Source organism: Melanotaenia boesemani, chromosome 18 (genome assembly GCF_017639745.1).
Source record: "Melanotaenia boesemani isolate fMelBoe1 chromosome 18, fMelBoe1.pri, whole genome shotgun sequence".
Classification (NCBI taxonomy): Eukaryota; Metazoa; Chordata; class Actinopteri; order Atheriniformes; family Melanotaeniidae; genus Melanotaenia; species Melanotaenia boesemani.
Window position 1 is genome coordinate 2,926,904 of NC_055699.1, and position 20,574 is coordinate 2,947,477.

At 39.3% G+C, this 20,574-nt stretch overlaps 2 protein-coding genes across 5 annotated transcripts; both read right to left on the bottom strand.

Annotated features, from left to right (window-relative positions):
* Nucleotides 1–432: 432 nt before the first annotated feature.
* Nucleotides 433–10,720, bottom strand: LOC121629358 (coiled-coil domain-containing protein 106-like). Of its 4 annotated transcripts, none has more exons than XM_041969073.1 (6): nt 10,156–10,318; nt 8,059–8,081; nt 5,121–5,338; nt 4,698–4,910; nt 4,406–4,612; nt 433–2,556 (listed from the first exon to the last, which is right to left on the bottom strand). In XM_041969073.1, exons 3-6 carry the CDS (start codon nt 5,326–5,328, stop codon nt 2,177–2,179), a joined length of 1,008 nt encoding a protein of 335 aa, XP_041825007.1. In that variant the 5' UTR covers nt 5,329–5,338; nt 8,059–8,081; nt 10,156–10,318; the 3' UTR covers nt 433–2,176. The 4 variants fall into 4 exon arrangements, with proteins under 4 accessions (XP_041825007.1, XP_041825008.1, XP_041825009.1 ...); XM_041969074.1 differs by lacking the exon at nt 10,156–10,318 and adding an exon at nt 9,104–9,808; XM_041969075.1 differs by lacking the exons at nt 8,059–8,081; nt 10,156–10,318 and adding an exon at nt 10,640–10,720.
* A 424-nt stretch (nt 10,721–11,144) lies between these two features.
* Nucleotides 11,145–19,435, bottom strand: anxa13 (annexin A13). Its single transcript, XM_041968466.1, has 11 exons — nt 19,279–19,435; nt 18,189–18,264; nt 17,988–18,082; nt 17,725–17,895; nt 17,549–17,582; nt 15,476–15,555; nt 15,192–15,260; nt 15,016–15,117; nt 14,710–14,785; nt 14,445–14,557; nt 11,145–12,335 (listed from the first exon to the last, which is right to left on the bottom strand). Exons 1-11 carry the CDS (start codon nt 19,291–19,293, stop codon nt 12,216–12,218), a joined length of 951 nt encoding a protein of 316 aa, XP_041824400.1. The 5' UTR covers nt 19,294–19,435; the 3' UTR covers nt 11,145–12,215.
* Nucleotides 19,436–20,574: the final 1,139 nt, after the last annotated feature.

Below are 20,574 nucleotides of genomic sequence, written 5' to 3' on the forward strand. Positions count from 1 at the left end.
ATTTCCCATAAAAACCCAATGCTAGAAAAAACGGACACCGACTACCACCATTTTTAAATAAATGACAGAAGTGATTTAGAAGCATGATGTGATATGTGAGCACTGCCACCTTGTGGGCTTTTCTAGTACTACAGATAGAAAACATCTAACCAAGTTCACTTTATCTGTGACAGCAGCTGCTAACTATTTTTTATTGCAATAAAGAACAAAATATTAAACCTCAGTCTAATTTAAAACAGTAAAATAAAACATATCTGGTCCCTTAAAGAGTTAAAGCTGAGAAAAGAAAATTTTACATATAACTTTTCAAATTTAGAAACTTAAATTTAATGGAATTTACCCTCTATGGCATGACTGTAATTTTTAAGAAAAAAAAAACATTTGACCACATTTTGTGGGATCTTGATGATATCTAATAATATATATATATCATTAAATCTGACCCCCCGGCAAGATTTGGGTTTTTACCTCAGGGCAACACTGTGCTATAAGGGTTCTAAAATTCAGTAGTAGTAGGAGTATAACAGGTGGTATATAAGTCAACCTCACATTTCTTCATTAGAAAACAAGTTTATTTAGACATAAATAACCCAGAAATGGTTCCAACACATTAAACAAAGTAAACACAGTCTCCTCATGATCACGTGGACGTTTACCTATAAAAAAGCAAACAGGAAGTGGAGTTTTGAACATGTGCTGTAGCCCACTTACATACACTTAAACACACACAAACCACACACACTTTATTGCTCTGACTGACATTCGCTTGACCCTTCATCCCTTAACTATGTCTCAGGCCTGATGTTAGGATCCACTCTTCCTCGCGGTCTCCACACACTCAGAAAATAAAGTACCTAATTGAATCTTTAGGGGAACAAAGGATTGTTGTTGGGGTGGCGCCCTCAGAGGTACCGCTGTACTCTCAATGATGATCAATGATAATGTACAATTATTTATACCCTTGACATTTGAATCCTATAAAGATCAGTTTAGCTAAATTAGGGTAAAAGATGGCCCACACAGGCCATCTTTGTCAACAGCAGAACCTTTGAAGGTGCCACCTTTGAATGACTTGTCCTACGACTTGCTCACTGTCTGAGGGAACGAGTCATAGCCCAACAATAATCTTGTTTTTAGACCTGGCATCCATGTAGCCAACTGCCTCTGTTCTGAGCATACTTGTACCCTACTTGTTTGTGTACTACTATGCTTATTATCAGAGCATTTCACCAGGAGGCACATTAGCAAACTCTTATTGGATAGAATTGCAGAATTTGGAGAGTTTCTATCATTTTTACCGCTGTCAACTCTGTGACCTTACATCCAATTAATTTCGTCCCTACACTCCCTCTACTAGTTGCTTTCATAATGGAGGTTGTAAAAACATAGCACAGATTTCTGAAGACGTGCTCAAACAAGCTTAAAAAAGGAAAACATGAGGCAGCCATGATGGACATACTTACACGTATTCTCTGCTTAACTCCTCGATCATGAACTTTCCACTTCCAAAGTGTTTTAAGTCCACCTCCTGTAAGTCTTTTGTCAATGGTAAAGTAACAAAAAACACTACGGTCATTATTGTGCAACTAAGCACATATTCACTGTAGAATGACGTCTAAACAAAGTCCCCTAACTGCACAGTGTTCCCCTCAGGCAACCAAAAAAAACGTTATACAAATAATAACAAAATAAGTTTTAAAATGATCAAAAACACTTCTTTACATGAGCATATTTTAAATTTAAACCTACCACAAATATAAACATGTTGAAAAGTGATGTGCATCTTGCCAAATGCTAGCAGTGTGCACCATGTGACTCTGCTCCCTGAAAGGACTGCTCCACTCCCAGCTAATAGGTCACATGCACTTCAACCCCACTTTTTACTGGACACAGACATGTTTAGAGATTTTTCAAATTTTTTACCTCATCAATAAACTTAAAGGGGCAGTGTGAGGACCAGATATGTGGTTTGTTGCCTGAGGGCAACACCATGCCACAGGGCAGAGGTCCCAAACCAAATTCAAATTACTGGCTCATTAGCAGACTTGTGCAGTTTGTCAAAAAGCTGTTTAATCTGAATCAGGTGTCCTGCAGCAGGGAGACATCAAAGACCTGCAGGATAGTGGGCCTTGAGGACCAGGGCTGGGGACCTCTGCCATAGGGGGTTAAATTGACATCAACCAATTAAAATGCTTTCTGCAGTGCCCCCTAGTGGCTGCAGGTGAGAATGCAACAACTTTGTTCTTTTTCCTGAGATGGGCAGAAGCTCGCCGCTGGCTTTCATCTGCTCTATTTTTCTGGACAGCTCCGCGTCGCTGTCGATGACCAAGGTGCATCTTTGAGCGTAGCTGACCAGAGTCTCCTCCCCTTGGCGAAACATGCCCACCAAGTGCGCCATGTCTTTGCCAGCCAGATGAAGCTCGGCGATCGATGCTGTGTTGGCAATGGTGTTCCGGTCAATTCCATGATGACGGAAGGCTTCACTCATGTTTTTCTTCTTAATGAATGCAGACAAGACTTGTTTGTAGCGCTGAATGACATACTGGACACCAGTGGCTGGTGGAAAGAAAGGAAAAGACATGGTGAAGACAGTTTGTCAACAATGTGTTCTAGTTTCAACTGGCTTTAATTTTAGTTTAGTGAAAGTTCTACAAATTGAAGTTTCCTTCTTACCCAAAAAGTTCTTGTCAATCTTATAACAATTTCACATTTTGTAATGGGGGCGGTTTCTAACTTTATGGGCATCCAGTAACACCAAAAAAATCAGTTTGGATTATTTCAGGGAGCTTAACAGCGTTTTCTTTAGTGGACCGATATGATAGATTTCTGATTCTCAGATATTCACCTACAAATATTAAATTGATAGGTTATCTGTTTCCATACACCTAACATACACATAATGTTACAGCTTGAAAAACACACTTCGTAAATAATCTTGATTTTGAGCTGGGATGCAAGAATGCACGTTTACTAACAATTTTAAAGCAGTACTACATAACTTTCTAACCTTAAAACTCCTTCTGACTCGTTTTGAAGGCACACTGACATTAATTATGTACATTTCTGGAGCAGTCGTTGTCCTGCAGTGTGCCGAGGCTGAGAAACTGCAGTTCACACCTTTATTTCCAGCCTGGAGCATCATGCGACTAGGCCTGTCACGATACGTCAATTAATTGCACGCTAAGGAAAATTGAGCGCGATAAGTTTGCCGGACACGTTTTTTTTTTTTTCTATCTTACTTTACATAGACTGTGTATGACAGTAGGTTTCACTACGGAGTATCTCGACTGAACGCTCTCGTTTCTTGCGGAGTGATCTCTCTCTCATGTCATACTTGACAGCAGCATGTTTATGAAGGTAAAAATGTGCCAAGATGAACAAACTTGTAGATTTGATGTGAAAACTTGTAGAATAAAATGTGAGAAGTTGTGCATCAAAAATCTGAACTTGTATGTCAACATTTTCTGCTGTAAAGAAAACTCACACACACGTGAACTGAATTTGAAGTTACAGAGAAAAAATAGTCCATCTGACAAATTATCTTCCATAGTTTACTTGTAATTAAATTTGCGAGATATTTGTGCCAAAACTAACTTGTGTCTGAAGATGTGAGAGCAGAGGAATGAGCCAAAAGTCAGACCACAGTTTTATCACGCTGTGACTCGCGAGAGCACATTTGTGACTTGCAGCAGCAGATTCAGGAAGTTGTAATCGCTAAGTTGAAGTTGTAAAGCAAAATGAACACTTGAAAAAAAATTTAATTTTGGCACATTTTTACCTTCATACATGTTGCAGCACGAGACCGTGGTGAACCAGTAACCTGTGCGAGCCAGTACGCTGCATTTGTTTTACAGGGCTGCCAACTGTCACGCATCGGCCATGAGACTCGCTCTCACACTAAACCTCTGATTTCTCAGGCTGAAATACACATCCAGAGCGATGCTGTCAAATGGAGAGGTTCGGAAGGATTCCCAGTGGGCCGCATGACTTTTGGGCCGGTGTCCCGGCGTATGAGGAAAAGTGCAGCATTGCATCGCAGCAGCGGTTCATTCACTGCTCACAGATCAGTCTGACACACAGTGATGAGGGGAGAAATCTCAGCTCACAAACAGCAAGGATGCACAGTTTTTTTTTTGTTTGCTTTTTACCAATTTACCTATTTAAGGATGCAAAAGGGAGATAAATGGGTCTGTATAATTACCATCTGACCACTGGTAATCACAACCAATGCTGTGGATATGAGCTGTAAAGCTGCTGCATTAGTAGGAGCTGTGATGTGTAAAATTGTTAGTAGTGGCTAATGGCCTGGCCGGGTTAGGACGACGTTATCATTAAATTATTTCAGTTACCATATTGATGGAATAGTAAACTGTGGTCTCTCTCTCAATGTTGTCTGTTTGATTACCTCTCTTCCTGCTGTAGTCTTTCCCCTTCTTTGATCTCTTCTTGTCTTTATGATGTCTCCTCCGTCTGTGTTCACTTGAAGCCGCCGACATCTCGGAAGAGTCGAACGCCTCAGAACCGCTGACGCTGCTAGCGCTGGAACTAGAAGAAGCCTTCTCTCTTTTTCGAGATTTGCTTTCTGAATGCTGCAGCTTGCTTGGTTTAGGAGCTGCCCAGAATCAATAAAATAAAACACAAGAATTAAAAGACATCCATGTTGCAACATTATGTGCAGCTTCACCCGACTCACTGACCTTTGGACACTGAACAAGGTGAAGCAAACGCCGCCATGGAGCGAGTACTCGTGAGGTTTTCTATCTGGCTGCGCAGGAACTTGCGGTCCTGCATCAGGTCCTCCACCTGTTTCTCCAGTGCAAGGATGCGCTCCTGTTTGCTCTCCAGCATGCACTGCAGCTTGGTGATGGTCAGCAGCACCTTCGGGGGCAGACTCTCAACATGTGAGGCAGCTGGAAACAAATTTCATCAAGTGGGAAATTTTTGAAAAACAGCTGATGACAGAAGACAGGAAGACTTCTATCAATTAAAACACAGCTGAACTCCAGGTGTGAAGCTGCTGACTGGAAAAGTGTGATCACAGAAGCTTACAGATTAAAAATAAATAATCTTTAATAGCTTTTGTTTTATTGTACAGCCCAAAGAGCCTGTAGGGCTCTCACCAGACATGGCACTGCTGGGTGTGTTGTCCTGAACAGCGTCTGCAGAGGCTCCAGTTTGGAAATTCTCCCATTTGATGATCCGGAAGTCGTCTTGCTCCTGTTTCAGCCACGCCGGCAGGCTGAGCTGGTCTTTGGTCCTTACGGAGCTGGAGTCGATCTCTATGCAGGGGGAATAACCCGCCGGCTCCTGCTGCCACACAGAAGACATCTCCTCAAACCTGCAGACAGGCAAAAGTGGGCAAATGCATAATCATAATAATCAGTGCAGAGGTATGAGATACTGAGTTTTGACACAAATATCTTTATTTTCTACTCTTAAACTTGACTTTACCTCATTCTACCTCTTCCTAATATAATTTTAACCTACGTAGAAGGGACAGTGATACATGTCTTGTTGTATCCAACATGAAACAACAGACTTAACAAGCCATGGTAACATAACTGAGTAGACAAGAAGCAGATTTGACTGTAATGTCCACGACAAGAAAAGCCATTCAGTAGTGAAATGGGTGAAAATGTTTCATGATACATCAAATATTTTCCAGAACTTGGACTCTTCTACTTCAAAGCCATGCTGTTGTCAAAGATGCAGAACATGGTTTGGCATTGTGTTGCAGAAAGAACTTCCTTCATAAAAGTTGTCATCTTGGCAGCAGTTGCAGCAGCGTGGACAGAAAAGTTATAGAGTTCCTTCACAGATGCTGAAGCTAGCAGAGCCATGGGAGCTAATGAAATGCTTTGACAAGCTGGATAATTCTCCTCCTCTTTAAACCAGAGAAAGCTGCATCCGAGATTTGCATAAAGGATTTACAGTTTTGATTTGTGAGACCACAGGATGGTTTTCCACTTCATTTCGTCTGATTTTCTATGCTTAGGTCCAAGAATGGAGGCCATATTTACAGTTTACATCTGGTTTATATTTGACTTTTTTTTCTTGAAAATTAAGCAGCTCTCACATGAGCAGGGAAGAAGAGTGCACATGTGCAAATCTCCTCCAAGTTCACTGCCAGTTGCAACCAGTTCCCAAAAGACATCCAGGAAGTACCTACTTCCAGATCTACTTCAGGCTGAGTGGGGAGGAATCTGACAGCTTGCTGGGAAGAACCGCACAGACTCACAAATATAAGAATTTGAGGTCACAATCTGAGGTGGGGGACTGTTGAGGCCCTGTGATTGGACACATCGATGTGTCATCACCGAGTGCCGAGCGTTGGTTGAACTTATTCTAAGCCAGACCTCGTGCTGTACCGTTCCCAACACACCGCAGGTCTGGTCTCAGTGCATCGACACAAACGGGCTTGGAAGCAGATCGCAGTCCACTGCATCCTGTGTGAAACCAGCTTTGGAGTTTGATCTGCATTTGAGGACACGCTAATGAGGGGTGTCCACTGAAAATGGTTTTCTTAATGATCCAGAACTGCGTCTTGTTAATCAGGTGGAGTAGTTCCGTTTGGAGGCTGTTTTCTCATTTTCATCTCAATGAGTTGTTGAATGAATAATGTTTGGAGTTCAGGACTTCTTTTTTTCTTTTTGTTCTTTCTTTGACAAATGTCACAGATTTTTTGTCCTTTTTAAATGTTGATGTTAATTTCTAGTTATTAATACAGCAGAAAGTGTTTATTATATCATAACTGAGCTGGTACAGAGTTTAGTTAAGTATAAGTTGAACAAGTTAATAACTAATATTTGCAAGAATTAGCAACTCATACACATCTAGATATACAAAGCACATGTAGACTCAGGGGTGTTGTTAAATAATTTTTAAGGCATCTAGAGCCACCCTAAAATATTCTGAAGCCCCCCTAAAAAAATCTGAAATTCAATGATTTCATTATTGTTTTTTTTTTTTTTTTCCATTTATCGATTTTGCTGATTTTTTGTGTGCAGCACTTTGGAGACATGTTTTTGGGTTTTAAATGTGGTTTATAAATAAAGTGGATTGGATATTGGTGTTAATGACTGGTGTTAATGATCGTCTAAGCTGTGTTCTGCGATTTCTGGAACGCAGCACAGTGAAGTTTCCCATTTGAAGTCCCAGCAGCCAAATCTGGTCCGTTTATCTCTGCTCCATGTTTTTATCCCCACCTTCATGTCGACTCCATCTGCAGCTGCATCAAGCTTCAGCCTCCGCCGGTAAAATGTGAAGCCTATGTGGAAGTGCAAAACATTGCAGTTCCCCCCTCATCCACTAGGGGCTCCAAAACAGAGCAAATCCCCATAGACTCCCATGTTAAAAAGACCAACTTCACAGCAGAAATAAACATGTTTAAAGGCTGGTACAAAAAAACATTTTAGGATTAATAGGTCAAGTTTATCTTCATGACAACTGTGAGGGGGGCGAATTTTTTTCTAACTCCATTTGGATGTTATTTAATCTTGAAATTTGGCATAATAGGAGGCGTGTCCTTTTGATTGACAGGTATCCAATATCCGAGGCAAGCAGGGAAAGTGCAGCACAACCGCGGTTTGTAGCCGGCTAACAGCGCCTTAGCTTTAGCCCGCCTACCTCCGTTAGCTACTGTTAGCTCGGGTTAAGTACAGGCAGCTTGGAGTTTGATGGGTGTCAATCATCCACCCCCACCTTCACAGTCCCCCTCTCAGCTCCACCTCTTTGCCCATTTTTGGATTTTCCAGGAATGACGACACGTGTGACGCTGCCAAGATGGCAACGGTCGGAACACCCAGTGAGCTTCAGTTCAGCTCTTTAGAAACCTACGAGTGACATCATGGAGGCTCCGTCCATCTTTTATATACAGCTGCATGTAACACTGAGTCCATGATCAAAATGAATATACAGGGATTTATTTATTTTTAAGATTAAATTAAGTATTTATCCATAACTCGAGCTAGTTAACAGTAAGACCTTAGTTGTTATTGATAAAGTAGGCACTCCCTGTTTTAGAAACAAAACACTTGCTCTGTTTAGTTAAAATCTTACCATGACGTTGAGTTCGGTGAGCTCTGAAAAGAGAGAGAGACCAGTTTGTTCTCAATAATGATCACATCATCACAGACTGAGACAGGACAGGGACAGAGACATCGGCTGAAGGAGTCTTAAAAGACTTAACAGGAAGTCTGAGCTTAAAAAATGTGGGTTTTATTATTCAAGTAATTTGAACAGCTAAAATTCTGTTAACTTGTGCATTAGAGAAGACATGGTGATCCAGAGACAGAGAAGGTGAAACAGATGTTTAGAGAAAGAGACCAAACCCCCCCCCCCCCCCTCCCCCCAGTTCAACCACTGGAACCACCAGGGTTACAAGCTTTTGTAGGAGAAACACTAGAGCAACTTTGTATACCATCTCTAAGGGCTAAGCCCCCCCGTCTATAAATCCTAGAGCCCCCTCTGTGTAGATTCGTGCACAGATTCTGGTATTTTTATCTTCACAATGACTCATGTCATGCTCAAGTCTTCCTGCAATGAAAACTAATAACCACATCTGTTAAAAATAAACTTGTGTGGGTTAAAGGAATGGTTTTCATGACATCATCAAATTGTGATTGATCATTTTATGACCAGTAATTAATAATTAATGCATTAGAATGTGGTTTACCACTGCATTACTTTTAACTTTGTTCTTAATCCACAATTCTAATAATCGTTTATTAATCCTGAGCCAGACAAATTCATGATACCATGAGTTAACCTATTTATTGGAACATTATGAATTATGCATAAGGAAAGCATTAATAACATATGAGAAGGAAATTATGGACTTTGTGCTTATATTATTATTTCAGAACCAGAAATTTAAGTTGCGTGATGCTTTTTATTACTCATAATGTTTAGATTTACAGTCATTCATGCTGCAAATCCGGCGACAACAACTCTAAAAACAGCCAATTTGTCGGTGTGCAGGATTTTTTTAAAGCAAAATGAAAACACTTGATCTGATCAGCGGCTTCAGGTTGATGTTTAAAGTGTTGCTCGACTTCCTCACGCACACACAAACTGAACATGGTTGACAGATATTTGATCTCACCTTCAGCGGGGTCAAATATCAACACACTGAAGCAGTCGGAGACGCTTCACTCGACTTCATGTTGAAAGCTGACAAGCTAGAGGTAGGATGTAAAGTCAGTGGCAGCTTATAAAAACAAAAATGTTATGAAATGACACGTCTGTGTCACAAAAATGTGAGTTTAAAAGCACAACACAACCAGGAAAGAAAGGGCAAATAGATGACATTTAAGACACATTTAGAGGAATGTTTTTATGAAATTGGAGTCTGTTTTAAAACAGATGTCAATATATTGTGACTTTTTAGACCTTAGAGCTAAAAAAAAAAGCTTACATATTACAAGTGTTTTCACAAGATGTAAAGTCCTTTTTGAAATGACTTGTCTAATGTAAACTCCACGTGTAAAGCAGACATTACATTTCATGACACATCAATTCATCATGATTCATGGAATATATTATTTGAATAATCTAATTGTTATTGTTGTAATTTCCCTCTGGGATAAATACAGTATTTTTCCATTTAATTTTTCATTTCGTTAGTTATATGTGTATCTTTGGGCCGTAGCAATGAGCAGTGGTGCGTTTAGGTGCTTTTTATCTTGCAAACTACCTGAGGGCATTTGTTTACAGAAGGAGGCGGATTACTCGCGTAATTCATGTTTTCATGAAGATAACTGATTCTTCTCTTTTGTGTGCGTTTAATAACGCAAACAGACATAAGCAAGGGTTCTACAGTAATTAATCAAACAGAAGACCTTTCCAAACGCAGTAAAAACCTAAACTGATCCCAAGGAAACGAGGCACTGCGGTCTGAAGAGATCTTTCTCTCATTTTTATCCTGTAACTTCACCTTTGTATATTTTAAAGGTAAACTACAATGTGTACTGAAAATATAATAAGCCATTTTGAACTTCCCAAAACATACTAAGATAGTATATTTTAAAGAGCACAAAGGACTAACCATCTCTATTTTTAATTAGCTAAAGCCAAGATGGATGCTAATGACTGTAACTGGCAGTAAAAATGGGGAAAAGGACCAAGACAGCCAAAGAAAACCGCAAAACGACAAACCTTTAAGTGAGTCCAGGGGTTTAAGGCGGGGCTGCTTATGTACCCGGTTTGTCCTGCAGTGAGGTGGAATTACACTTTGTGTGTAACGCCCCGTTCGTTAAAAATATAAACAGAGATGAGTGAAAAAAAAGCGAAGCTACCGCGTGCATCTCGGGGAGAGGGGGCGGGGCCACGCTGCACGGGAACGTAGCGATGCATTCAGGGGGTTCACAGAATGTCGTAATTCTTACAAACCCTTAACGAGAGGAAAACCTCTTCTCTGTGGCCTCTCTATTTCATAGATTGATCTCGCTTCATGATCCAAAAGTTATTGAAATAATCAAAAAGCGCTACCCGCAGACTATAAAGAAGAAAGAACATCTTGCCGTTTTTGTTCTGGTGGGGGATTCATCATTTTTTAACCCAAATTGCTCCGGGGGATTCATAATTTTTTAACCAACATTGCTCCTGATTTTCACTCCAGTTCTTCTGCCATTTTGCATACCTCGGGCTTTTCTTCCTGTTCTGTTTCTCTAAAATGACACATTCCCAGACTCTATGCCATGGAGACGAGTTCAGATGAGTGCACAGCACACTATTTTCAGATACAGTTCATCTGCATAAATAGGTTTATTAAGCTTTCTTTTGTCCTCCATCAGTTTGTTAAAACTTACCACACGCCACAATAATTCAGCCTTTCTGACACAACTAGTAATTAAAATATGAGGTCCCCTTCATTTTTGACCTGCTGTAAGTTCAAAGTTAAAGTTGAACATTTTTGAGTTTGCATGAAGGCAGCAAAGTACACGGGGGCGTGTCCTCCATATGTCAACGGCAACCGTTGCCTTAGTCACGGAAAAATAATAAATTGTATATTATCACATTATAACGTCATCACGTTTTTACGACAGCTTAAGTTATAGTTTATTAGGATAATTTTTTTTATTAAAAGTATTTAACCCCCACCCCCAGAAACCTTGGAGCTTTTAGAAAATAAATACAAGATATGCTGATGTTACAATGAACTTTATTAATAGTTAGGTTAAAATTCTTTGGCTACAGGGAGGCACACAGCTGATGTCCTGGTTGCGATTATCTCATGTGTTGCTGTTGTTGCAGATAGTGGTCATTCCTAACAAATCTAAGCTGCCGTAAATAGACACACGACAAAGACTTCAGACTTTCCAGATGTTAATGCTCAGCTAACCTCAAAAATTTTACTAAAATCAAGTTTCTTTTCGCTTATAAATCTCTGGGCTACTGAAAACAATAAAGTCTATAATGTTATATATTAATTATCTGCTTTGTTAGTCATGAAATATAAAATATAAAACAAAGTGAGGAGTACTTGGGTTTGTCAAATTATAGCGATAGAGGATTTAAAAAATTCAGCAAGTAACTGATAAAATACATAAAACAGTTCAGAAAATTCTTAGTCATAACATTGCATATCCTTCATGGTACCAGCTGATAGTCCATCAAAACAAACTTTCACATTTCTTCATCTAAACTCCCAACTTCGTCATAACAACAGAGATGATTTGTTCGGGGAATGGAGGGTGACAGAAGTTATTTGATTTAAAAGTTAAAACTTATATTCTTTTACAAATACAATGCTGCACTTGTGTCAGTGGGCACAGCAGAGGCAGTTTGAGGAAATATCATGGCTTATGCTCATGATGTTTCCTATCCAGCTTCGGAGCGCCTGATCACACCACCCTCAACGTAACTCTATCAGTGTGACTTCAGCTGGTTCTTGTTTGTGTTGGAAACAGGGATCTTAATGTTTCTTTACAGTTAGGCCACATATCTAAATACTGCTAGTAAAGCTTGTAAAAAGTGAGCTAAAATTTGGACTAGGAAATGGGCAATAACAGACAGAAAGATTTTCACACACGAATGAGTCCAGAATGTGAATAACATAAGAAAAATAAAATGAAAATAATGCCAAACAGAGATATTTAGGTAAGACGTGTAAATAACATGAAAATAATCCCATAACTTCACCACCCTCCTGTTGTTTTAGGATGTCATACAGAGATAGTTCAGCTAGTTGGTTAGAAAGGAAACTTCTCCAGCGTTCAGTGGCAGATGGCCAGCAGGAGGCGTTTGAAGTCACCGCTGCACTCGTCCCGCAGGGCGTCCTTCAAAGACACGTCGTATTTCTCCAGATACATGTCTTTGATGGTCTCCAAATCAAACTGTAAATAAAAAAGAGAAAAATTATACATATATATATATATATATATATTTACAGTATCTATACACATTAGAGCACATTAACTAATTGCCCCTGGTGGGATTAATAAAGTTGTCTAAGTCTAAGTCTGGGGCTGGATAACATCACTATTTCCTGAATCGTTTCGATTTGATTCACAACAGCCGTATTAGTATGTTTGCATATTTCTGAGGTGGCACAGGTGACAAGCAGCATCAACATCTGGGTGGTGGGTGTGTTGCTGTGGGCGTGTGTGTGTGTGTGTCACGAAGTTTGAAAAGTACCAACTCAGCGGTGTTTTGAATGAATGATGAGGAAGTGGGTGAGCTCGGTGGTCACATTTTCTGTTGACTGTGTATCGCATAATTTATAGTATAAGTCTGTTTCAGTTAGAATCTCGTTTATTCGTTAACTGGGTTCGTTTTTTTTGGAATTATTCATGGAAAAAATAAACATATCGCTGCTGACACAGAAGTGTTTGGGAATACTTTGGAACGTGCGTCTGGCAGATAATCCCGAGTTTAGTCCACAGAGGCCCTCAAATAAGTTACCGTTTTGCCGTAACAAGCGTATTTCAATTTGATTTCGATTAAATCCGATTTAATTTGATATCGATTCATTTACAGCTAATTATGTAAAACCACCGATTTTTCTTGAATATTACAGACGTTCTCAGATAATTATTTTTTCTTAATTAAACACTGGGTGCATTTAATTGACAATCAAAATCAGTTATCTGAGAGTAATCAGATTACTGTAATAATCTGATCTGACACATCCACATGCATTTTTGAAGTACCATAACAATACATCGTTTCCCCAGATTCAGAGCCAGAAATGCTGTGATGAAGAAAGAAAAAAAAAAACCCACAGGACAGAGAAAACGTGAAGTTTTTTCTGATGAAAGCGTTTCACTCAGAGGTTTCATTCATTCTTTCGTTCAGATCTCAGGTAACGTGCTGATGTCAAACCTACTGGATCCACTTAAAGCTGTAATGCTACTCAGAAATTTCCAGAATGACGTAGTTTCAGCCTGTTCGGCTGTGTGCGTTGCCATGACGACCGTGACGCTACGGATGTGACACCGGAGCAGGAGAAATCCTCCATCTGCTCCTCGCTGGAGAAAGATGCTTCCATCTCCACCTGCCTGAGAGAATCTAGAAAACTCTCATATCTTTGGTTTTCAGCTGGTTGACGTGTTTTCCGACGCGTGCTCTCTGTCCTCTGACAGAAACCTGTGTGTGTGCACACGTGTCTGTGTGTGTGCTCACTGAGCAGCTATGACATGCCGTCATGGAAACCAGACAAATAGCATCAGACTGTTTACTGTCTGACAAAAGGGTTAAGTGGAAACCTGTTCTAGAGGAAATGTGAATTTAAATGACCATGTCAGATTTATTTCAAAGTATATACGCACATGGTGACATCACTTCCTGTTGTGGAACATGGTGGTGCCTGTTAGCATTAGCTGCTAATATGAGAGCCCGCGGTCTTAGCGTTTGCTGCTAATGTGAGCAGTAATACGCTGCAAAACACTTTATAAATAAATGTAATTCACACTGGTGAATGAAAACATCTGAATGTGACATCATCTCAACAATAGAAGCTGATTGGACAGAGGCAACGCAGAAAACAAGTTGTGTGTGTATATATATGCTAAGATCTTGCCGAGCCTTGGTAAGTCGCGCGAGAGTAGGGTCACCATACTGGAAATGCCATGAATAAAAATTGATCTCTAAGTTTCATGAATCAATCTTGTATTTTTTTCCTTCGAATCGATTAAAATCGATAATTCGATTTTTAAAAGCCAGCCCTAATACACATACACAATTATTTTAGTACTAATAAGCTGATCTCCAGTTCAGAAATTTTTGACTAAAGAGAAAATTAAACTGTCTCCGAGCCACCTGATTTATAGACCTTATAACATACTTTGGGATATTTCATGCTTAAATTCTCACGGCAAACCAGATTAACTGATCAATATTTATAAAAAGTGTTTAAGGCCTGCCATGCTAAACTGTTAAGTAATAAGTAATAAGTAAACTCCTTTCAATCTTTAGCTTCACCCATTAATTTTTATTCCAGTTACCTCTGAGCGACACACAATAATGCGAATCAGCGTGTCCTCATCAGTGCCAGCTCCTTTCATGGCATCGTGCAGTCGTCTGGCAAAGTAGAGTTGTGGGTTCTTAGCAACTCTCACTGCGGGGAGAAAGAAAAGGCCTTCGTTAAGATCCAGTAAAGTTTATGTTTCCCCAACCTGCAGCTCCTCTCAGTCAACAAGAAACTAAATGTGTTCAGTTTATGTCACATTCTGAGGTAACTACAGTCAAAACTTTCTATTTCCAACTTACCGAGAGCAGTGTAGCATTTTTTCAGTGTGCCAGACGTTTCCTTATCAATGGCGTCTAGGATTTCAGTTCCAGAGAGCTACAGAGAGAAAATGATAGCGTGCCTCAGCTGTGCTTGCTTAAAGTGTGACGTTACATCCACAGCTTCTGTCTAAGCCTCTCAGAGCGATCTGGTAGTGATTTGTCTGTAGGTTTAGAGAGCTTAAATAAGATAGTACCTGGTTAATGCAGATGCTTGCAGATAATTAGATTCCAGGTCATATTCAGTAAACTGGTGTGCAAAGTTGCAGCAGATGCGATCAGAAATACCTGTTCATATATTTTGAAGGTGGCCTGGAGCTGCAGGTAATTTCTGGTGGCCAGGATGTAGCTGAAGGTGGATTCATCCGTCCCAAAGCAACCCTCACCAGCCTGCATGAGATGCATAAAAATCATTGTTGCCTTGACTTAATAAATATGCCATGAGGCTAATATGAAACTGGTACCTCAAACAGGGCAGTAGCATCCTGCTCGGCCTCATCCTCGTTCACGTCGTAACTTTCATCTCTGTTGCCCTGGAAGATGAGGAAGTCTGCGGTGAGGCCTTTCTGTTTGATTCAAGCTACTGTATCTGGCCTCTGCTTTACTAATTAGAGGGTGTCTGGACAGTGGCCAGAGTGTGTGTTTAGAGGGCAGGACTCGGCACAGGGAGAGTGAGCTCGATTTCAGTCCAGGGACAGTTAAGAGGAATTTAGTTACATGAGTGGAGTAGAAACTCGAGGCTTATTACCTGCAGCATAGCAGTGAGAAGGTTTCTAACGTCCCCACTTGTATCTCCCTCGATATCTGCTTCCAGATCACGTTCATGAACTGCAACAGCAAATGCAAGAAAATGGCAGAACATGTCTTATCTTCTGTGTTTGTATGTAAGGTTTTACTTTTAGATCCTTTCAGGCAGCAGGTATAAGTTAGTCATGTTTCGTGCATTCTTTTTTTTTATCTCTAAGTAAGTTTTCTGGGGGGGTTTCTACTCTAGCAAGTAAATGACTGACCTACATTTCGCAGTCTGACCATTTTCCTGCTGAAAACAAACCTGACTGCAGCAGCTCTGCCCTCACAATGTTTGCAATGCAAACCTTTGTAACAAGAAAATCAGCCAGTAAAATTCCACAAACAAGAGTTAACCCAAAGCTTGAAACGATTCAACAACAAGATTACTGGATTCATAAAAGTGATGTTTAGTGACAAAAAGAGACTAACAGTCAGATCTTCAACCGAGAAGTATCATCAGAGAGAAAAAAAAAGTAAAGTTCCCAGGCAGCTAACACGGTTTGTCATCATAATGTCAGCTGCATGTAGAAATAAACTGAAGAAAATGTGATGATGAGTCTGTGCATTACCTAAAGTTAGGTCCAAACTCTAGCCAAATGCATAGAAAACTGTAGATTTTCATCCCAAACAAACCCAAGAGAACACACACACAAAGTCTTCCCAAATCAATCATTTCCGAGCCAGAGCTGCCATATTTGTCATTAGCCAGAACACAGCCAAGTCTGCAGCTTTCCAACAATGTAATAACACCCACTGGTATTATTGATGGGGAGAGAGACTTGGCCAAACATGAATTTCCTTACTTTTTAACTAAATGAACACTGTCCCCTCTCCCCTTTAATCATCCACCGTCTCACACCTGTTGTAACTGAACTGGACTTTGCATTGCCGCAGCAACCACACTACATATTCATAAATACTCTGCTGTTGTGCTTACATTCTTTATATTAGTGTACTTGCCTACATTCTTGTGCTTGCTTGTTTTTGTTTACATTCTGCATGCTGCACTTTATGAAAAGTACCTGATTTGCATCATATGTATGCTGACTGATTAATTGACACTCTAAATGTAATTTTGTTGTTACTGACAATGACAACAAATGCTTCAATCTTGAATCTTTTTGTGCTAGGTTTACATTAGCAGTAGGTCCTGCAAAGTCTTGTTTGGTTGGTTTGTGTTTTATTATTCCAAGAAAAGAACAAATACTCAATATTTACTAAAACACAAGAAATGAATACCTTCAGCTAACAACAACCTAAGTCCCCCAAGCTAACAAACTTTATTTAAAACAAACAAAAAATAGACAAATAAACACCTTACCAGGTAAGCTAATGTAATTACTATCTTAGCTAATAAGCTAGAAAGCTTAGCTAGCTAAGCTTTCTAGCTAAGCGTAAGCTAAAAGCTTTCTACAAACGTAGTAGTAGTACCTGCTAGTAGAAAGCTACTAGTTTACAAGCTAATCTTACTACTTGAAGCTATGCTTACTACTAGTAAGCTATTAGTAAGCTACTAGTACACATGTTGCTCTGGCAACTAGCATGTTGTTAGTCACCAACAGGCCAATCAAGCATAAATCTTTATTCAAATTTCTGTAAATCCAACAGAGCTGCAAAATTTTAAGACAAAATGACTTTTGAGAAACATCCTGTCCAATCATAATTTAAAGTGAGAGTAATATAGGAATTTAGAAAAATAAGCTTTCAGCGGTAGAAACATTACAAAGTACTGAAACAATAAAACATAAGCTGGTTGATATAATTAGGTTTCTGCACTGATATCATCGTGAGGGGGAAGTTGCAGCAGGATGGGCCTTGACTAAACAAACCACGGCTCTTCATTAAGTGCTGTTAGGAACAGAAATAGGATTGTATGAGTGGCATGTCAGCCAAAATGAGTCACCCTTAGTAATTTCCTCACCAGTGCACTGTAAAGTGGCAGAAAATACTAATAGTGGGTGAGAGGTTAAAACTAATTTATTTTACAGTCTAAGAAATGCATATAAACTGCTGTGATTGCTTAGTGGCTTACCCTGAAAGTAGCATTCCTTGAACATGGCTATGTCCTGTTGATAACAAACAAAGTTAGACATTTTTAAATCACAAACTAAAGTTTACTAAACATTTTAAGTTGTTTTGTCACTAAATAGAGCTCTTGAATGCAGTAGCTTGCATTATGTTGCTTTAAATATATAATTAGCAGCTTACAGCGTTGGTGGCCGTGCAGAGGATCTCCACCAGTACATCTTCATCAGTGCCAGCTCCTTTCATGGCCTTCCGGAGCTCCTTCACAGCGTAGATGACGGGCGGGTCCAACATGGCGAGGATGGCCTTCTCAAAGTTCCCCGACAGTTCACTCTTTAACACGTCCACCAGCTCCTGCAACAGAGACAGGTTTAGGGATTTCATTTGCATGAACAGAAACCAGCAGAAACATGGGATGCAGTTCTTTATTGACATATTCGACTCACATCGTCGTACTTGTCAAAGTAAGCCTGTTTGATTTCCTGACGCTGAGCCCAGCAGCGGTTTGCCAGGATGTCAATGATCGCCTGTTCATCAGTTCCTGGAAGACGACCAAACAAAACAGATGCAGAACAATAATATATCATTTTTTAGGTTAATGAGCAACAAGAACTCGAGAAAGTTATTTTGACTTTTTTTTAACCTACCAAACCCTTTGCAGGCTTTGCGGATGGCCTTGATGTCTGCTACCACATCAAAATCCTCGTAGGGAAAAACTGTGGGCTACAGAAGGAAAACAGGATGGTTGTGCATGTTAGTTTCTGTGTGTAACACAGTGAAGACATCAGACTAATTACTCTTCATGCAGGGATTCAGGACAGTATGAAGGAGCAGCTGGGGATGGGGGAGGGGATGATATGATGATTTGGTTGAGGAATTCAGGGTCAAAAGTCTTTAAACAAACTTCTGAGGGGCCACATGAATGCTAGCACTTCTCAAAGCATAGCTCCAAAACTAAAACATGTCTGATGTGGGATTTTAAACATATTTTTTAGAGGTGATGATTACAGCAAACTAAGTGCAACAAATAGCTTCACTTTTCTTTTACACAATAAGAAAATAACTTTAAAAGTAACAGATTTTCTTTAACAGTGCACTAATTTTGGGTTTGCTTTCTCATTTTACGAATATTCAGCATGTCTCTCCTTTAAAAAAAACTGGTAATAAATTGTAATGAATAAAGCTCAGTGTAGTTATTAAACACCATATGTCATTTAGTATAGTTGTGGTAAAAGGAGAAAGCTCTTAAGCCCTTTCATGGCTTTAGAAACATACATGACTTGCATACAGAGCTCTGCTCATTCATGTGAACCACATAACGGATCTGTGATGAATTCCGCACCAGACTGGTTTTTTACTCTGCGTGGACCCAGACACACAGTCTGTCACACGGGGTCATTTTCCAACGTTTAAATCGTCTCACGCTTAAAGAAACACCACTTTTTATTAACCCGAAGTCCGAACTATTTCTCAGTGGGGTCGAAAAAACGAACTCTATAAATAACCCACATCAAACAATAAAAACTGTAAATAAAAACAAACTGATATTTAATGGGAATAAGTTGACATAGCCCGCTTTTGATCCTGATGACTGTGTGGAACATGACAGACCAAAAACTGCAGAACGACACGTCCTACGTCCTGCCTCGAGCCAAACCGAACTGATTACTGTTGAGATTTAACTTGAAAAGAAGAAAAGAGCGTTTTTACAGAGAAAAGGGAAATAATTTAACTTACCTGACAGTTTCCCATTTCTGTGGGGTTTTTTCGGTGACAACCGGAGGTCTGTAAGTGTAAAAGATGTTGGTAATAAAGAGGAATATCCGTCCTCTTCGGTTCAGAGACAGGCCCAGAAGAGCTGCAGCCGGAGCGTGACGTCACCGCGGACCGTTAACCGTTTGCGTGCACGGTCCGCATGAAACACACACACTAACACACACACACATTTATTCCGGTGATTTCTGACATGTGAACATCAAATTAAGGTTCTCCTGATTTCTGACATGTGATCATCAAATTTAGATTTCTATCATGATTTCTGACATGTGATCATCAAATTTAGATTTCTATCATGATTTCTGACATGTGATAATCAAATTTAGATTTCTATCATGATTTCTGACATGTGATCATCAAATTTAGATTTCTATCATGATTTCTGACATGTGATAATTAAATTTAGATTTCTATTGTGATTTCTGATGTGATAATCATATTTCATGTTCAGAATAATATTCACCAGATGCTAAAAAAAAGGAAGAAAAGAAACGAGAAAAAATAATCTAAAGACAGCGATAAACTAACATCCAATTTTACTTTAGGTTCTGTAATCTTATAAAAGACTATTTGCTCCTCATGTACATGATTTATTACCATTTTGGTACTTTAACATCTATGTTGATACGTTTTGCTCCTCAAAGGAAAATCACATAATTTTAATGTCTTTATTGCAAGGGTAATATGCAACATGAATAAAAGCATAAATATGAACATACTTAAAAAACAAATGCTTGAAAGAATAAAATGCTAGTAAAATTATTCAATGGGAAATTTAAATAAAACTATTTAAATAAATCTTCTGAAATGATAATGAAAATAATTAAATTTCAAATTAATGTTTAATTTTTGCATTTTTTTTCCTACTGTATATTTGCCTTTTCTCTTTATTTAATTTCTTTATAAATGATTTTTTAAATGTACTTTTAATGTTTCTCCAGCACCCCACTGAAATGCTTTTAAAGTTTTCATGTAAAGCACTTTGAATCGTCTTGTACATGAAATGTGTTATAAAAACAAACTTGGCTTGTCTTACAAGTTCATATGAAATTAATGAACTTTCTTAAATAGAAATAGCATAGCTCTATTTCTACTTCTATTACTTCACCTTTTAAAACCCGAGGTCCCCGGTTTGGAGGGTGAGAACAGGTGACCTAACTGGTGAAATGAACATTTTGGAGACCTTGTCTCACATATACTAATATTTATATTAGTATATCTCACAAATGTTCCCTGTACTATGACTCCAAAAGTATT

Excerpts from the sequence above, each read along its gene's own strand:
- LOC121629358 (XM_041969075.1), bottom strand. The coding sequence starts at position 5,328 with ATGTCTTCTGTGTGGCAGCAGGAGCCGGCGGGTTATTCCCCCTGCATA. Across the intron at positions 4,911-5,120 it reads ACCCAGCAGTGCCATGTCTG|CTGCCTCACATGTTGAGAGT; the intron begins GTGAGAGCCCTA and ends ATTTGTTTCCAG. Across the intron at positions 4,613-4,697 it reads ACCTTGTTCAGTGTCCAAAG|CTCCTAAACCAAGCAAGCTG; the intron begins GTCAGTGAGTCG and ends GATTCTGGGCAG.
- anxa13 (XM_041968466.1), bottom strand. Across the intron at positions 18,083-18,188 it reads CAAAGCCTGCAAAGGGTTTG|GAACTGATGAACAGGCGATC; the intron begins GTAGGTTAAAAA and ends GTCGTCTTCCAG. Across the intron at positions 14,786-15,015 it reads CCTTCAAAATATATGAACAG|CTCTCTGGAACTGAAATCCT; the intron begins GTATTTCTGATC and ends TTCTCTCTGTAG.